Source organism: Pezoporus occidentalis, unplaced genomic scaffold (assembly GCF_034315485.1).
Source record: "Pezoporus occidentalis ecotype Australia unplaced genomic scaffold, CSIRO_AGI_Poc_V1 ctg11, whole genome shotgun sequence".
NCBI classification, from domain to species: domain Eukaryota; kingdom Metazoa; phylum Chordata; class Aves; order Psittaciformes; family Psittacidae; genus Pezoporus; species Pezoporus occidentalis.
In genome coordinates this window covers 8,552,334-8,570,783 of record NW_026912886.1, presented here as the reverse complement: position 1 = coordinate 8,570,783, position 18,450 = coordinate 8,552,334, and the positions used below count along the sequence as shown (strand labels likewise).

The 18,450-nt window shown below is 37.7% G+C and overlaps 1 protein-coding gene across 5 annotated transcripts in view; it reads right to left on the bottom strand.

Moving 5' to 3' along the window:
* Nucleotides 1-18,450, bottom strand: part of ADAMTSL3 (ADAMTS like 3) — a 181,989-nt gene that overhangs the window by 82,945 nt on the left and 80,594 nt on the right. For all 5 annotated transcript variants that reach the window (XR_009966864.1, XM_062629821.1, XM_062629812.1 and 2 more), the window contains exons 4-6: nucleotides 15,496-15,623; nucleotides 13,115-13,160; nucleotides 5,876-6,112 (exon numbers count right to left, since the gene is read on the bottom strand). Coding sequence is in view for 4 of the 5 variants with exons in the window: in XM_062629821.1 (XP_062485805.1) it covers nucleotides 5,876-6,112; nucleotides 13,115-13,160; nucleotides 15,496-15,623 (411 nt within the window). In the remaining variant the exon portion in view is untranslated. The remainder of the gene's footprint in view (nucleotides 1-5,875; nucleotides 6,113-13,114; nucleotides 13,161-15,495; nucleotides 15,624-18,450) is intronic.

Here is an 18,450-nt window from a genome sequence, read left to right as displayed (position 1 = left end):
GTGGCACACATTCTCACATCTCTGCAACTGAGCCAGCACAGGTCAGTAGCAGCCCAGACAAGCTGACACGGGCTTCAGCATATGTTAATAAACTTTGAGTATGGACTCTGATTAACAGCAGTCACAGCCCGTCATTTCACAGCAAATGAAGCAGCAATCCCAGTTGCCAAGCTGAATGTGTATTCATAGTGGTGAGAGTAAGAAAATGTCTTCTGTGTAAGGATTTTCAGTTGTTCCTAGTTGAGAACACAGGGAGTAAAAGCAGTGTGTGTCAAATGCAAGCCTCAGAACAGAGGTGTAAAATAAGTCAGAATGATGGACATGAGGAGGCACACCGTGATGTTCAAATTCCCCAGCAAACCATACAGAGGAAAAGAATGCAAAGCAATGAGAAACCCAGAAGATAAATGCAGTGCACAAAATTCATTGCTTACTAAAGGACTCCTAAAAAGACTTTCCACATATTTCTGCAAATATTCCATGTACACAGGCAAGAGGCTAAAGAGTGCACTGCAGTTCTGTAAATCCACTTCCATCAAATAAAATAAAGTGTTCCCAAAACATTTAACTCTTACTGCAGGATCTGTCATGTTCTAGAGCAGCTAAGAGAATACAGGACCACCCAGTAGGGGAGCAAATACCCTTTCCCACACAGTTTCCATTAAAAAAAAATACACTTTCACACACTCAGAAGATAGGACACAAACTCCCGTTGGGCTTCTTGCTTGTGAGAATGCTTTTGAATAAGAAATCAATACATGAAATCAGACAGAATCAGATTACTTTGCCATTTTCTGGCTGGGTCCAGGCACGTCTACCTTGTTAGAATGAAGGTGAAGTTAGCGTTGAGGGATTTGAAGGTTACTAAGGCTCTAGTTAAAGATGACACCCAAATTTTGAGATTTTCTATGACTGCTCACATGCTTTAGAGTCTTGCCAAGCTGGGGAGTAAAACTGCATTTGTACAAAGCTCACTAAAACAAAACAAAACTTGGCAGAGATATTTATTCAGGAAAAAAGTAATATAGATAAGAAACTGGAGATCAGAAAAAAAAACACTAATCTGACAAGAGATGATAAACTCAGACAGTAAGAAAACCCTATAGGGAGTATTTCTCCTTAAAAAACAGTAGGAGGGAAAAAAAAGACAAGATCTGAAAAGAGACATCAGTTTCTAGCAGCAGTGGACAGCTGCAAAATAAAAAGTGCTGCCAAAAGTGTCTTTCAGTGTCTGAGAGTATTCTATTACTGTGTACAGAAAAAGGACACCTCTGAGTTGCCAACACCATCACCTGGCAAGCACTATACCGAGGTGGATTGACATTGTAAGTGGTGCAAATGCAGACCGTGGAGGGTGGCTACGTGATCTGCTGGCTTAGGCAGTGCCAAGAGCCTCCTTAAGGCAAGGATACCAACCCACCGAGGATATGGAGGGTGATGCTGACAGGTAAAGTAGGACGTGCTAACCCATGCTTAACACAGCCACATCCTTCAGTGGGACTTCTGGAGAGCCACCAACATTTCCGAGCTGAACTGCAGCTGGAGCCCCTTCTCTCCTCAGTTTTATGACATGTCACATGTATGCGGTCACATGAAGATTTTGATATGTAGCTCAGAGGCAGAAAGTTTTGGTGGATCTACATGACTAACACCCATAGCCTCTCTGGATAAGCTCCAGTCTGCCAGACTGGGTACCTGCAGCAATATATAGACACAGTGCAGATCTCTATGTATGGATTTCTCCATGTTCCAAAATGCGTTTTAACCTCTGCACTAATTAACAGTACCCAGGAAAGAATGCCAGGTTCAGTATAAAGGCTGAACTTAACACTTAACTGTGTGACTTAACACAGAGCTACCTCAAAATTAATTCTTCCTACAAGTTACTCAAGGCTTGAAGGCTAGAAAGGAAGAAAAGGTAATGTGAACGCTTTTTCTTGTTTTTAAATATTAAAAAAAGATTGTAAATTTAAGATTTAACTACTTTGCCTAACGTGTGAGAAACACAGCCTAATGTCTGCAGTAACACTGGATTAAAAGGAAACATCCCTTTTTAAGTATCTAAACACCAAACCTCCTGTGCGTCTTGGCCAGCCCTTTAATACATTTACAGGCAAAAAGATCTATCTACACAAAATGAATGGGAAAGTACACAAAGAGCTTTAAAAAAGCACCCTGAGAAAGCAACTCTCAGAATAAAAGGAGTCAAAAATCAGAAGAAATTAATGATCTGCTATGATCTTAAGTTTTAAGCACAAACAAAGCTCATCGGAAAAAAAAGTGATATAGTCTTCCAAAAGCCTACAGAAACTGTTCGCAATGAAAACTCTGACAGATGTTTACATCATGAGTGCTTTGGTGGCGAGTGAGAGATACCTACTGGCCATATCATGACACGTGACATGAAAGAACTAGCATGGCAGAAGTTGATGGCACTTCACTTGACATATGGGATGTATTCTGATGTCAGCTAAATTTATGCCATATGCTACAAAGCATAATGTAGTGTCTGCCTTTTCTGGAACACAACTAACTTGCTGACACTAAATGGAAAGTTCACCACAGGATTTACATCATCTTTGACCTAACTGTGACAGTGTAGGACAGAACTACTCAGGCTGCTCCTTAGGACTCCAGATTTTGGGGGTGATGTGTGTATTTATTGTCCAAACACATTACTCCATATTAGGAAAATGATCACTGTAACCATTCCAGGTGTTGACAGAAGTAACACCCCATTCTATATCCTGGTAGAAAAAAAAGCAGGTCTACATTAATTAAAAACAAAACCCAAGGAGAGGCAGGGCCCCAAAGCAGGCGGAGTAAGTGGGTAAATGTTGCCCGCACATGTCTGACATGCAGATGTTTTAAAGTGTCTCCACCCACACCCAGATGGGCACAGCAGGAATATATTATATGAAAAAATGTGTTGGGAGCTCTGCAGACTACAAAAAAATATCTGAAGTGTGAAAATCCTCCCAGCAGTGAAGTTTTGACCTGTCCCCATTTAACACAACAGCCCCAGAAATTTGCTTTGGTAACAGGAGCACAGCAGTAGCAGACTAATACATGATCAAATGGTTTGGCCGAGTTAAGCCTTAAGCAACCCCAAAATATCTTTAACCTTCCCAATAAACTTTTCCTTGTTCAACTGCCTTTAGAGTTGAGTTCCCCTGAAGCCTCAAACCTCCTATCCAAAGAGCAGCTCTGTCATCTCATGATTTTCTTTGATGAAGCATTATTTAGTTTGATTTTCTTTGTTAAGAGAAGTGCAGAGACTCAGAACAAACCCTGTCCTGTTGCAGACAACAGGAACCCTCTGTACTTGTAAATTCGTATGCTGCCAAGGAGACAGACTGAGCAGGAATCCAAGAGGTAGAATTAGTGATGTAGTCCTACCTGACCAAGCATAAGGAAGCAGACAAAAGTGAAATCATGTTGGGGGGTAGGAGGGGAAGCCGAGATCTTGTAAAACCTGCCAACTTTGAGACAATAAATGAGCAAAACCAGCACGAGTTGGAAAGGGACTCAGGCAAGACAGTCTCCTTATACTAACTCTTTGGTGCTCCTAGGCATAAAAGCAAAGATATCCACATCAGCAGTATGACATGTTTATTTAGATGAGTTAACTGTAAAAACACTTGCCAAGTTATTTGCAGGCTGTGCCAAGTATATGTCAGAACCCAACAGACTGATCTTATAGCAACAATTGTGCAGAATCAATTTTGCCGTCTCCCTCTTAACAGCAGTTGACTAAATAACCATATTTTCCCAGGGAAGATTAGGTGTCAATTTGTTTTCTTTTGCTGCTTAAACAGAAGCAGCAACAAAGCTCGGTGTTGGTTTCTGAGGAAGTCCCCCACCTCTCGTAGTCCCTTTCACAAGTAACAACTGTTCCACTCTGCACCCAGAACACTCCACAAAGAGAAAAATGTAATTCCAGTGAATTCCTGTCATTTCAATTCATTGTGAATTCAATTCCAGTGAATTGAATTCAGTTCCAGTGAATTTAATTCAATTCAAATTGAATTCAATTCCAGTGAATTCCTGTCATTTCAATTCATTGAATTGAAATTCAAATTTTTACATCAAAATTATCCTACACTAAATTATCACATATATACTTTAGAGAGAAGAAATTTTCCATTTGTGCAAGAATACTTCAGCAAATGCCAGTGACTTAAAGGAAATACAGTGAAAACATCTAGCTGCTTATGAAGTTAAGCTGTAAATTAAATAAATTGCTTAAGTCACAACACAGGACACACACTAAACACGTTTGGGTTTGGTTTTCCCTCTTTTCTGGAGCTCTTCTCGCACTGAAAAAAATGGAAGAGATGGAGAAAAGAAGTTGATTCTCACCAATAGTATGAATGAGCTCCAGTTCTATTTCTGGAATGATTAGCTTCTCCTGCTACTACTATGTTTATTCTAAGAACAGATTATTTAAATTTCCAAGCATTTGCTATCAGATATACACATGAATACTGCAAAATACTAACAAGAGACATTGAAGGCAGCCTTTCAACTGTTCAACACAAAATTGGATCCACTCTAGACAAAGTGAATTTTATGCTATGCATGAAAGATAGCAAATGTTTGAAGCCACCGTGGGAGACACAGGAAACCCCACAGGACCCTGAGCAAGAGTCTCAAATGCCTTTGAAAAACTCAGATCTCCATTAGCTTCATGCGGCGATGTCACAAACAGCAGAGGCTGCTCTAAGTGCATCACCTAGAAAAGGCTTTTTGACCTTTCTCCAGGGTGAAAGCTTGTATTAGAATATCACTGAGAATATTGCAAAATAAAAACAAAGTTTTCATTGACAAGTGCTTCTAGAGTTCATAGAGGTATATCCTATTTCAAATGCACAGGGTAATGAACACTGTTGGATAGCACTGGGAAGAGACAAATGAAGTCTTTTGAAGGGGAAAACCAGAAGGAATTTTTCTATTTCAGCGGCAGCAGATGCGTTGTGTGTTGGCATGACTGGCATTGGAACTGCAGTATACATAGACATCACATAAAATCCATCGCAAAATCCAGATCATATATTAACGTTGCTGTAATCCACGCACCAGTCTTATGCCAAAGGTGTCAAATTTTCCCCTATAACGGAGCTGTTTTGCTCACTGGGTCATATTCTGCATTTTTGAGTTGCACACATTTTAAGCATTTAACAGAGCAATAACCACTTGCAGAGAAAGAAAACCAACTGCAGTAACATATCCACTCTATATAAAAATTGTTCTGTTTATAAAATTTAAGATTGCAGTACTGCTTGCCTCAAATACTATAACTCTCCTTTTTTACACCAATTATGTAAAATTGACAGCATAATAATAATAAATCTAGAAATGTAGATTCCCAGTAAAATGATGCTAACAATCAATTCATGCAATCACAACATATACTCATTCATCCATTCAACAAGACACACACATACTCTCACACCTGCCATTCTGGGCTGGATCCCATAAAACATCAAGTTTTCTCTTTAAACAGTATTCATAAGATACAGACCTCGGAGAAAGAGTGAACTGAAGTGGAAGGCTATGCAATTTCATCACACCCCCAGGCAGACATATTAAAGGTTGGACAGCTATAACTAGCATAACTAGTTTCATTAATTTTAACATACAAATATAAGAGTGAATGTTATTGACCTTTTATATACGAAAATACTAATGGCTAAGGCAGTCACTAACTTCTATATGCAAGAAAAGGTAAGGTATCTATAATCCATCGGGCAGTACTTGCAGATAGATCTAAAGTAAACTTACACATAAAGATGAAAATTAACCAGAAAGCACCCACTCATGAGCAAAGTGCCTCACAACAAAGGTCACATTTAGATTTACACCATGAATTTACCTGACATATTCCACTGATGCACATATCCAAAGATTCAATATTGCAACGAGTACCATCTAGTACTTTTGGAGCAAGTTCCACAATCAAATTCTTTCCCAAAGCCTGACACTTCAGGGCACATGGTGCAGTAGGATCATTATACACAGGGATCCACTCATAAAAATGCCCCTGGTATTTGACATCATTGTAGGCTGAACACTGCTGTGCTCTGAAGTCACCAACATCTGAAGGGCAGTCCTAAAAACAAATCAAAGGAAATGTTAGTTTCAGGAAAGGAATATTTCATGTTTGCAGTAATGTTATCTGATGAATTACACAGAATCTATTCAGGGAGGCTTGGCTCAAGAACTGATCTGCTATGACAAATACACCATTATTGCAAGGTTTTAAAGTGTGTATTAAAACAATTTATGGTGCTTAATCCATTGCTTTCAGCACAAGTAACAGAATATCACACATATTCCAGGAACAACATAACTGATATGAGAGAAAAATTAAAAATGCTACTTTTTATGACACTATGTAGTATATATAAAGTATGGTTCTGTAGTAAGAATTCGCTTCCAAAGGAATCTATATAACTTAAGTGAATATAATAAGATGTCTGACATTAAATATTTCTCTTTCCAATAGCTCTTTCCACTAAAGGATTTCTGACTGCTCTACACTCATTCATCAATTCATACGTCAGAGTAATGAAAGAGGTATTATTGCTATTTACACATAAAGAAAAAATTATCTAATTAATTGTTTAGTATTGCTCCAACACGGGACAAGAGCATTAGGAGGAGGCAGCAGAACTTTCAGCACTTAGTCTTTTAGTCTACCAAAGCTTCTTTACCTCATAAAAGCAGTGAAGGTTACTTTGTTGAAATGAAATATACTTCAAATTGGTAACTACTGATTATATAGTTCCAATTCTAATGAGACAGCTCTGTACCTCCTCCCATACAGAGCCTCAGAACATACAGCTGAAAGACCAAATGTAAGAACTGTTTGAAATAAAATGTTCTAAACTATTTTTCCTAGATAAAGCATTGCACCCAATGTTGTTAATATCAAACTGCAGTGACATGAATGGAGATGAAAACTTATTTATTCAAAAATAACTCTGGTAAAGTACTGGCAAAGGAGTTAGTGTGTCAACTTCTCACTAAAGACTTCATTTGAAAGCGTGTCCAGTGTCAAACAGTCCATATGCCAGACAAAGGATATTCTTCCAAGAATTCCAACTGCATATAAGCCAGATGTGAGGCTGATTTTAACAAATTTGTTTTCATTGGATGCAAGGCAGAAACATTGTGATGTGTCAGCTGAACTCATGGAACTTATTACTAAGTATTAGTTAACAATACTAATCCTGAACTCAGCTTCAGCCTTATCAGTGAACTGAACCTTCCCTGAAAAAAAGCTGAAGGAATAGTAAGTGCATTACACAGTACTGAACATTAAAACATACATGAGAAAGGTTCAGATTCCAGTCCAATGACCTCAACAATGTTGTCCTGACACTACCTTCCTCATGTGAATCTGGATGAGCTGGCACTGCATTAGCTTAACTAGCTTTGTCAATGCCTTAGATTTTTTTCACCATAGAAAACAGTAACCCAGAAATATCTCTGGTTTATTTGTAGTTTGCATAAAAATATCTTCTAATATTAATATTCTCTTTACTGATCAACATCTGGGATTTTGCAGCTGAGAACCAAGCAATTCACTGAGAGTTTCCAGCAACATTTTCCAACTTTGTCCAGTGCTACACCTTACAGCAAGAATAACTCAGAATGATGCTAATACATTTCGTATTATTTTTAATGGGGGATAATTCTAGGTTGAGCCGTATTTTTTAAAAAACTAAAATGATGGAATAAGACAAGGGGAAATTACAGTTACTGTAATCCTCTGAGAATTTTACCTCCACAAAATCCCACAAGTGAGAGCTTCTAAAAACATCAAGCAAACACTGTTGGAAACCACCCTTATTTACTGCAGTGTCGCTCCTAAGAAATTCACCAAGTTTGCACTGGTGTAAATGAGAGCAGAATTTGGTTTTGACTTATCTGTCACCTCCCATTTTCCACAATAGCAAGTCTAAAAAGCAGAGAAAACTTCAAAGTTCATATGGATACCATATGGTTCCCTTCCACCATTACAAATAGAGTAGTAGCTGAGGATAAATATAAGTGGAAGCTAGATTCAGGTAAAGTTAGAAGCAGTATGTCAGAGTAGTGTTATTCAGCCATGCACAGCCACATTTTCATCACAAAGAATTAAAGAGCTATCTGTAAAATAGGCAGAGTGATGGCCTTAGGCTGAGTTTTGACAAGCTGTTGTTACAATTCATTATCACTTGGTGTTGATGCGATGCCAAGACACAAACACCACAATGTCAGGATGTCAATCTGTGGTTACTGTATGTTTCTCATTGATTCAACACAATGCAGCTCCTTCCTTCCACTCGCTTCCTGGCTGCTTCAGAGCAAGTGAATTCTCATCTCCCTGTTCTGTTTTGGCATCTTCAAAGAACACAAAGCGATCCAGGCAGCTTGATTCACATGCCAGCTCCACCTGCTTTGTATTTGAGCTGTGTCCAAAAGCAGGAGCATAAAAGAAGCATCACAAAGAGATATTGCAGGGAAGAAATTATCATTTGCATTATATCACAGTTTGGACAGCAACCAAGTTCAGATCCCTGTTTTCTTGAGAACAATAAATATTTGCATAAAGGAAGGAGTTTACAATCTAAACAAAGACAAATAAACACAAAGGAATGTAATCAAGACAACAAGAGAACTTGTAAACTTCAGTTTAATCCATCACAGTGGTCAGAAAAATGAGAGGGAGTTTAAGAAATAAAGAAGGAAAAGGGGACGGCATGATGTGAAAGAGATAAGGGTGAAACATGTTTGGGAAGTGGGCAAAGCCGCACTGTCAGACAATGACACATAGGGCCCAATCCTCATCTCCTCATCCTGTTTGTATCTCTTTTTGGTTTTAACCTATTTCAGACATCAATTCATTCCATCATTCCCTCTTCCCTCTCAATATTCCACATCTTTTTCTTGTTTGTTAAACATTTTTGTGACTAATTCCAGGATTTTTCAGATTTCCTAACTTCAGCAACAGTTTGTGTCTTGCATTCAATCCAATTCAAGCCAGGCTGTTCATAGGTTCATACACTACATAAGCAGCTGAGGACATATCTATGAGGTTTAATGCATGAAAATGTTAGCAAAATAATTACATCCAGATATTATAAGAGAATGAAGTGTATTTATGACATGAGTTATGAACATATTATTAGATCTGAAAAAATGCGTCAGACATGACTACCATGCAAGCTAAAAATACATACATGTATGTATATATATATATTCCCATTCTTATTGTGACAGACAATTAAAAATTACTGCATTCAAGGGCTGGCTTCTTATGAAATGTATCATTTGAGTTTTGGCAGCAAGCACTGCTAGCCTTTGAAAACAAAGCTAACCTGGGAAATCTGTATCTTTGTAGGCAATGTTCATGTACAAAATATGAAGGTTGCATCAGACCCTGCGATTCCTGCCAACAATTACTCCACTGAAAAAAGCACAAAAGAGAAGGCAAGAAAATTCCCAGTAAAAACGATGACACCAAAGAAAGTCTAGCCCTTTGTCTAGTTTTATTCTTTGGATCTCATTTTGTTGAAACCTAGCCAAAAGCGATGAAGTCATTGTTTTGTTTTCTTTTTGAAATTAGCTTCAGGCTCTATGTTTTCCTAAGCAATTTTCAGGCCACTTCTTAGTAAAATCAAGATACCTGAGCTAGAAAGCACCCTAGCCACAAGAGCCATACCGTGCATCAGCATCATCAAAACGAAATAAACAAACAAGCAGATTAGAGAGAAACTGGGGAACTCGAGGTGAAATATTGTAGGACTAAAGTAGGCACAGTTCAGCCAAGATTTTCTGACTAGGATAAATGAGCTGTTTAAGAAGTAGATGATGGAGCAATAATCTGATGAATATGTTGAACAAGTGTGAGCATCATCTGCCTATAATAAAAGTTTATAATGGAATTAAACATGGGAAATCTGTTACAAAGCAGAGTTCTTTCTTACTGCAGAAGAGTCACTCTGGCAAATATGTAAGTGACTTTTTGGCACACAAGAATGTGAAATTTATGGAGAAATGGCCCAAATAACTTGTTTCTATGAATAGGACCCTAAAGGATTATCTTAAACACTTCCATATAGCGCATATCATAGCATTAGAATGTAACAGTATATACAAAAATGGAAATACAAAAAAAAGGAGGGTTAAGAAAGACTGAAAATCTCACTGAACAGCATATAATGAACAATTTGTGTAGCTTATTTCTCCAAAGTTTCTATAAGAAAAGCTGCAAACACGCATGCAGTTTTAGGAAATCTGGCACCTGGTATCTTATTTAAGATAGAAAGATAAGCAGAATATACATATGCCTTAATCTCAGCAGTTATTTTGTTGCTAAGACTTTGAATTAACTTCTTGATTGAAATATCACTAATATTATTCTGGAACTATGCTTGAGTTCAATGAACTTACTACTATTCTATTACAAATCCAGATGAAACCAATTTTCTGGTAAAATGATTCTTGTTCTTTTCATTAGAATGACACACATATTAACTTGTGCTTCATTTGTACTCCCCAATATAGATGCTAGTGGTGTAATGTGTCATGTAGCAAAATTACATTTGCAGACAGCTTTACATAGTGTATATATACTGAGTGTCTCATGTGGTTAACAATAATGCCTACTAATACGGAAAGAAGCTTGTATCAACTCTTAATTTTCAAACTAAAATTTTATTCCTAAAGTGAGAAGCATTCATTAGAAATAATGCTTTGGGTAAAATTATATCATTTGAAACAAAACTGGCCCCAGGTTTACATTTGGTGTTAGCTCTTGTGTCAAGGTTAAGCCAGGTCTAATACCGGGCTTGAATTCAGGGATGCCAAATTCAAAGATCAACTGCAGCAACAGTAGAAATCTCATGAAATTATTCTCAGGAGTTCTCCATTATCTGATCCATAATCTAGGAGAAACCATTCAGAGAGATTCCGGCTGTATCTGAACTGAAATGGAAACCTGATCCCTTTCAGACATGCTCCAAAAGCAGAACTGTAAAGGCAGCTTCCTGTCTGGAAATTAACATTTGAATCATCATAAATTCTAACAGACTCACATACAAGATGCTTGCCACTTATCGCTTTAAAATAAGTCCTAAAGTTAGAAAACAGGCCCCAATGACTTCAGAAAAACTCCCTGGGAGTTCAGAAAGGATATGGTAATCATCTTAATTCTCTCTGTGCTGAAGCATAATGTGCCTCCATTTCCATCAGATTTTTACTACATAATCCTTAAAATGAACAGCATCCACAATTGCTCTTACATATCCTAAAAACATGCAGACCTTTGCTTACAGGAGAAAATATGCCCAAATTGATTTCATCTTTCTCCTTTTCTTTAGACTGCGTAGTTTTCTAGTCCTTTTGCTGGGTAAACAAGGTATACTACTTTGGCTTGTGTGTACTGCTCATGGGAAGCTGAAGTGCACAGGATCAAGCAATCAGAGGTACACAATGCACACAACTAGTTATGTAGAAAAGGAATGTAGCAAATACATTTTACAGTGACAGTTTGTTTATTGCACACATACTGGCTGGCTGCTATTTAGCTTATCACACAGCTTTAAAAGATTATGGGGGGTTTTTGTATGTGGCATTTTGATTTATGAGCTAAGGACACTGTGCACAAAGATGCTAGGCCTTTTCTTCTGAAAGGGAAGGTGACAGGGTTTGTCTCCAGAATCTGATTTTGGCATGTATGGATTCATCAACCACTTCCACTAGCCTCTGCCAGCAGGAACTCGGGCAGTGAGCTGCTGTGGTGGAAAATCCATCCAGCACTGAGGAGTGGAGTGTTAGAGCAATTCAAGGTGCTAGCAAGTCTTGTTTTCAAGGAGGGCAAAAGCCAGCTGGCACACAGGAAACTGTAGGTGTAGCAAACTGAAGAGTGGGAATGGCCAGTTCTCCCAGGATATACACCAATACAACATATTTACTGGGCAACTTTCACTATCAAGCTGCTTAAGAATGTCATACTTCACAGCTACACATTGCTGTGGGGTTGGCAACGCCATGAGTATCACCTACTCTTGCATGGATATAATTAAACACAAGGGAACTGCAGCCCTCACTTTTACTGGTATTTGGGTGAAAATTGCTACCTTTCTCCCACCTAGAAGCAGATGAATCAAATGCACTAGACAAAAAAAAAAGACTTTTGATTTAGTTACTTATCTACCTTCTCTCTTTTCTGGAATGGGATTATATGAATATCACATTGATTTATCATTTACATGGTAAGGTAACCAATGCAAGGGGGAGACTGCTGAAAATAAACCACCTTGAATTAGTGTGTTTGTACAAAGCGTCTGTGGGAGAGTGCTATCACAAAGTCCTGCACACCTTGAACAGACAACATCTGGAGTGAAAGGCCGAAGCCATTTACACACATTTAAGCACAAAACATCACTACAATCAGTTGGGGACAAGTCATGTGGTATGGTGTATGCAGTTGGTTGTCATACAGTGTCTGTATAATGTGATTGCATCACATCAACAACAACTGTGTAATCAGAACTCCAGCTTTAAAATCAGTCATGGAAATCAGCAATGGCAGCATACCTCAATATATATGCTTTTACATATAGACATATAAAAAACTGGGCTTAGGGAAAAGAGGAAATGGAAGGAGTAATTATACAATTTAAGATAAGGAAGGGACACAGGCGGTTAACCTCTTTGCTCAGGTGAAGAGTACCACCATATCGTTACTGATCACAAATCATTATTAACCATAAACTGATCAAGAGCTCAGTTTAATGCTTCCTCTGAAAGCCAGCACTCCCAGGAAAAGCACTCTCTAGTTTATGATAACTGATTTGTTAATCCACCAAAATGTGTAACTTTCCTAATAAAAGATATAAAACGTTCTGAATCACAATTGGCCTTATAATTTCAAAAGAAAACGTCCATTTGGGAAGCCTAAATTTCAGACCTTGTGGTGTCATGCAGACTGAAATCTTTAAAATTTGTATTAATAATGGAAAGAAAATTACGTACTATGAGGTTTTAAACAAGCAGCAGCATTTCTTGAACTTTAACACATTGCTTGAATAAGTAAAATAGGATTAAAAACCAGACTCACATTATTACTGCAGGTTTTGTATCGAATATTTCGACCTTCACAGTTCCTGAAAAACAGAGTAAATTGGTTACACTGAATAATGGCAAAACACAGCCGTGCCTGTTTCACAGCTAGTTATTTGCTTGAAAATTAGACTTTTATAGCTATTGCCCTACCATAATTTGGACTCAAAATGCAAAGTTTAAATACAAAGGGGATCTGGGGATTCAACAGGTTACACTGCTGTCTCTCTTTAGCAAAGAACGTGTGGCTTTCCCTGAAAGCCTAATTTACTGCAAACCTTATGAAAACCACATTTCTTTTGTGAAAAAGATTTCACAAAATATCCCTAAGCCTGATCTATGCTGACTGCAGCAAAGCTGCTTCTAACCCACAAGATGCAACCCAGAAGAGGATCAGAGTATCTAAGCAATCCTTTAATCAAGCATCAGAATAATGAGCATTAACTTTCCCTTCTACTGTTTTGTTTAGGAAAGAAAGAACAGCTTAAAACCTTTCCTTTCTTCCAATGCAACTTTTGAAGAACAGCATGTAATTTTACTGCCACATGAGCAGATTTCATAATTTTTAATGAAATCAAATTCTCATGCATTTCTAAAGTGCCCAATGCATGTGAATCCTGAAATCCAGGCAATACAGATCCTTGGCAATGTCTGCTGTTAGTAGCTGAAATAATAGGCATATAATAAAGTCATGATTTTTATTGTGGTCTCATAACTGGGGGTGGTTCACACTTGTTTTCTTAGGGACAAAGTTTGCCAAACTCCTCAGTAACTGACCAGCACTTTGCACAGGGTAAGATACTTACCTTAATAATGAGAAAATCAAGCCCTTGAAAGAACTGAAAACACATTTCAAAGTATTTGTCAGGGAATTATAATTAGTGATGTCTCCAGAATCAGCAATAGTGTTTGGGGATAATACCTTTTACCAAAAAAGCCTGCCTTACATTAAAGATTGCATGAATCTACGGCTGGTAACTTCAAGCTGTTGTTGAGCTTTCCACTTTTTCCATGAAAATTGATTGCAAATATTAAGAAAATTCTTTAATATGTGTGACACATTGATAACTACCATTTGAAAAGGGAAAGGCAACAGATGCCTGAAGCAAGAGTTCAACAAGCTCAGCTGAAGGTACAGCTCTGCAAGCTCAAGGTATTACATGTCTCAAATTTCCAATCTTTTGCAAGATAGATCACATCGGAACATGCAAGTTAAAAATGTTTATGATACACACAAATGTGAAAACTTTGTTTCACAATTGCACATTTCCTGGACATTACAACAACAATAAAACACACAGAAAAAAAACCCTTGAAAGTACACATTTGTCAAGGTATGGAAAACACATGTTTTTCACAGGGGAACACATTAAAAATATTAATAAAACCACAGTGGAATTTATATTGCTGCAATTTATTGAGCTCATTTCATAGTTCCTAACGCTCTGGTAGAATATCACGGCTTCTTGCTTTTCTCAAAGCCTTTTGTGCATTTCTCACTAAAGAAACAGGCAATGTTTTAATCAATCATCTTTAGCTACATATTTTACACAGTTTGCACTTCACTAGTGTGTCACACTGCAAGCCTTCTTTAAGAAAAATCAAATTCCTGGGTGATACTGCATTTAACTTAAGGAATCTCAACAAACAGAAATTTAAGCATAACTACCAGTTTTAAAAATCTCCAGAATAATTCAAGCAAAGCAGGCAATTATGTACACCACCACAGATACTTCTCAGCTGGTTGGGATCTCTTCTAGCCTGACTACAGGTCTATTGCATTACTCCTCTTTTTAGGACTGTAGCAACAAATCCTATGTTAGTCCAGCTTTACTACTGATAAACTGTTTTCACCACACACACTGCTCTCTTCCAGTTACACTAAGGCTTATCCATGAAAATGCAGGACCACTGCACAAGAAGTGCTGGCAGAGGAAAAGTTTCCTAACAGAAAGCAGCATGTGTACATCTATACGTAGAGTAGGTCACTTGTTTTTCATTACAGGGAAGACATGGAGGAGCCTGCACTTGGACATTATTTCAAGTAATGTTCAAGTGCAGGCTGGTTTGTATGCAGGTAACTCACCATTCACTTTATATTACAGTGACAGGGAGTTCTCTCAATATTTGACCATACTAAATCATTCTCATTATTCCACAAACATATTTAATAACATGCTAAAGTTCTATCAGAGTTGAAGGCTAAGATATTTATCTAATATATTACAAAAGTATATTAAAAGGAGTATTTCATAACATTTGATCTGTGCACACTACTTGGTTCCATAAACAGAAGAAATAATGCTTCTCTACAGACATGAGGATAGGGAAATACATCAGAGCTGCAGAAGAATAAATACACATACGTCTATGGCTTACCTGCCATTTAAACACCTCCTCAGTGAGTAGGAGGCTCCCCCGCCACATGTCCGTGAGCAATCACTCCAGGCTCCCCAGGCATCCCAGGAGCCATCCTTATCTTCATCAGAGCGAGTAATTCTGGAGGTCTAAAAAATTGAACATGGAAGAAAAAGACCAACCCACATTAATTTATTTGGTATATGTTTTACTGCTTGCCATTAATAGTACTACATACATTGCTGCTTATTTACAGTATTTTGAATTTATTTACTATTTCAATACATAATAATTACATGGGAAAGGAAGTGAAGTCTTTTAAGATAAAGTGTATTTGATGCGGTGCCTTCAGCCAAAGGACTGCTATGTACAAATATGCTGTCATTCCCAACATTCTGCATAGAAATCACACAGTAGATCTAGAGCAGCCAGGACAGTCATCATGTTCTGAGCAGGTGCTGGGCTTCCTGAGATCCTAACCAAAGGAGTTTCATACCCAGAACGAATAAGATGACTAAAGTCTCTTTTTATCCCAAGTGTGGCTGCACTCAGGCAGTAGTACAGAAATTAAGCACATCAAATCTTTCAGAGTGCACACCCAGAACTGCAATCAGGGAAGCAAACCAAGAATACAGCTTCATTACAAAAAGTGCTATTACTTTGAAAGAGATCAGGGAAAAGATTAAAGATCACTTTAGTTATCTCTAGGTTACACCAATTATACACTTATTTAAGCTTACATTCATTTACACAGGCATCAAAGACATTATTACCAGATATCATAAATGTTAAAATGAAAGATTTTTGGCAAAGGCCAAAATTCTTCAAGTGACCTTTAAAAATGTCGTTTTTCACTTGCATTGTATCCTATTCATTTCCTAGAGAATTTTATCAGAACATTTTAGGAAATGGTTGCTTAAATATAATTCTTCAATATTAAAAAGTAATATGAATCAAATTATTCAGTCATGTCCTTCTTCAAGAGAGTATTTTTGGTTTCTGATTTTCTTCATGAAGAAAGCATAGGGTGACTAAATTCACGATTTCCCCAAGCATTTCTTTGGCTTCGCCACAACCGTTCAGCAGCTGTTCCATTTACATCCTACTTTCATTCCTCTGTCTCTGAAACCTTTAAAATTTCTCTTTTGAAAAGAATATCATGCACACATTTTCCTAACAAAGCTTCAAAGAACGATTCCCTGAGAGTCATCAGACATACGATGGGCCAGTTATAAACAAGTTAAGACTTTAGAACTTTGTATTACACCCAGACTGAGAGGAAAACACCAATTTCTCTAATCACCATGGAGACAGAGTTTGCACATAAAACTACCTCAAACATAATGTAGTGGCTATTAACATCGTTATGAATGAAAGTCATATTGTGGAGGAAAGTGAGGCAGTGAGTCATTTATCCCAGTGACAGAGAACACTGACTGATATTTACTCTGCCCCAATACAATTGCAAATGACAGAACATTAAGAGCTCATCCAAGCTTTAATAAAGACTATTTACAGCAAATTTTTTACTCCCATAGACCTAAGTGGGCACCTGAGCAGACCTCTGACAAAAGCAGTACATTCACATTATCCTTTTATTTTTGACAATACAGGAAGGCACAACTTAACTTGTATTTAAGAACCTTTACTCCCCCTCCCAGAAAACAAGTGCACTGAAACATGGAAGAGCTACCTGTCAGAAATCATCAGGCAAAGAGATACAAACATTACAAACTTAACTGGATCCAAGTAAACCTTCGAGTCTACGTAAGTGCCAAAAAAAAAGTTTAACATGTTAAAAACATGTTTGAATATAGGGAAGAAGTTCTTTACTGTAATGGTGGTGAGGCACTGGAATGGGCTGCCCGGGGAAGCTGTGAATGCTCCATCCCTGGCGGTGTTCAAGGACAGGTTGGACAGAGCCTTGAGTGACATGATTTAGTGTGAGGTGTCCCTGCCCATGGCAGGGGGGTTGGAACTGGGTGATCTTAGGGTCCTTTCCAACCCTAACTATTCTATGATTCTATGATTCCATGTAAAAGATTTTCATGAGTGACTAGATAGAGATTAATGCAAGAGATTAGTATATGTCTTAATACTAAACCAGATGAACACACTTTAATCCACATTTTATTTCAGAAATAAACTCACGAGAACAAGACTCACTATTTTCTTCCAAAATCACCAAAGTGAATTAAAAGTGAAGGATGTGTAATTCAAACCTTACCAATATAAGGAGAAACTGGCCCATTTCACTAATGAGGTTAGGATGCATTCACACCACAGTTGTACGTATAACTATTGAACAAGAAACCCAAGTGGTAAATAGATAAACTTAGCTGCACTTAAGCAGAACCAAGGACTACTGAAACACGTTTTAAAGGCATTAAAAAGAGTAGGCAGATCTAGTATAATAGCACTACTCCCTGTAGTTAAGCAGCTAACAAACATTGACCATTTCCAAAGTTTTCCATCTCTTCCTCAAAAAACTTGAGCTTGTAAAAAAGAACCTTTGTAAGCTATCTCCGTTTGAACACTAAACTGCAGAAGCTGCTCTAAACACATCAGTGGCTCCTTAACTTTCTTGCTCCCCTAACTTTACCAATTTTATGAACATTTACTGTAAAGCTTTAAAAGTGTACATAGGCCAGTCTACCATTCCAGGAACGATAGAGCCCTAGTCTGCCAAGATCCCTGAGGAATTTTCACGCTGGCTTTGGGCTTACTTTACATCACAAGCCAACTCTGCAATGTCTGACACTGAAAATGGAACCAACTGCCTTCAATCTTGAACAAAAAGAGCTCAGCACTTCCCAACAAATCACTCAGCACGTGAAAATAAGTCAAGATGAACAAAAAAGTCACTTCTTTCAAATTTATGAGTGCAAAATTAAAGTCTGTCCTCTACAATCCCAAGGCAAATGATCATTTTTTAATATGTTGAAAAATGATTAAACTTATGATATTTTAAAAAGC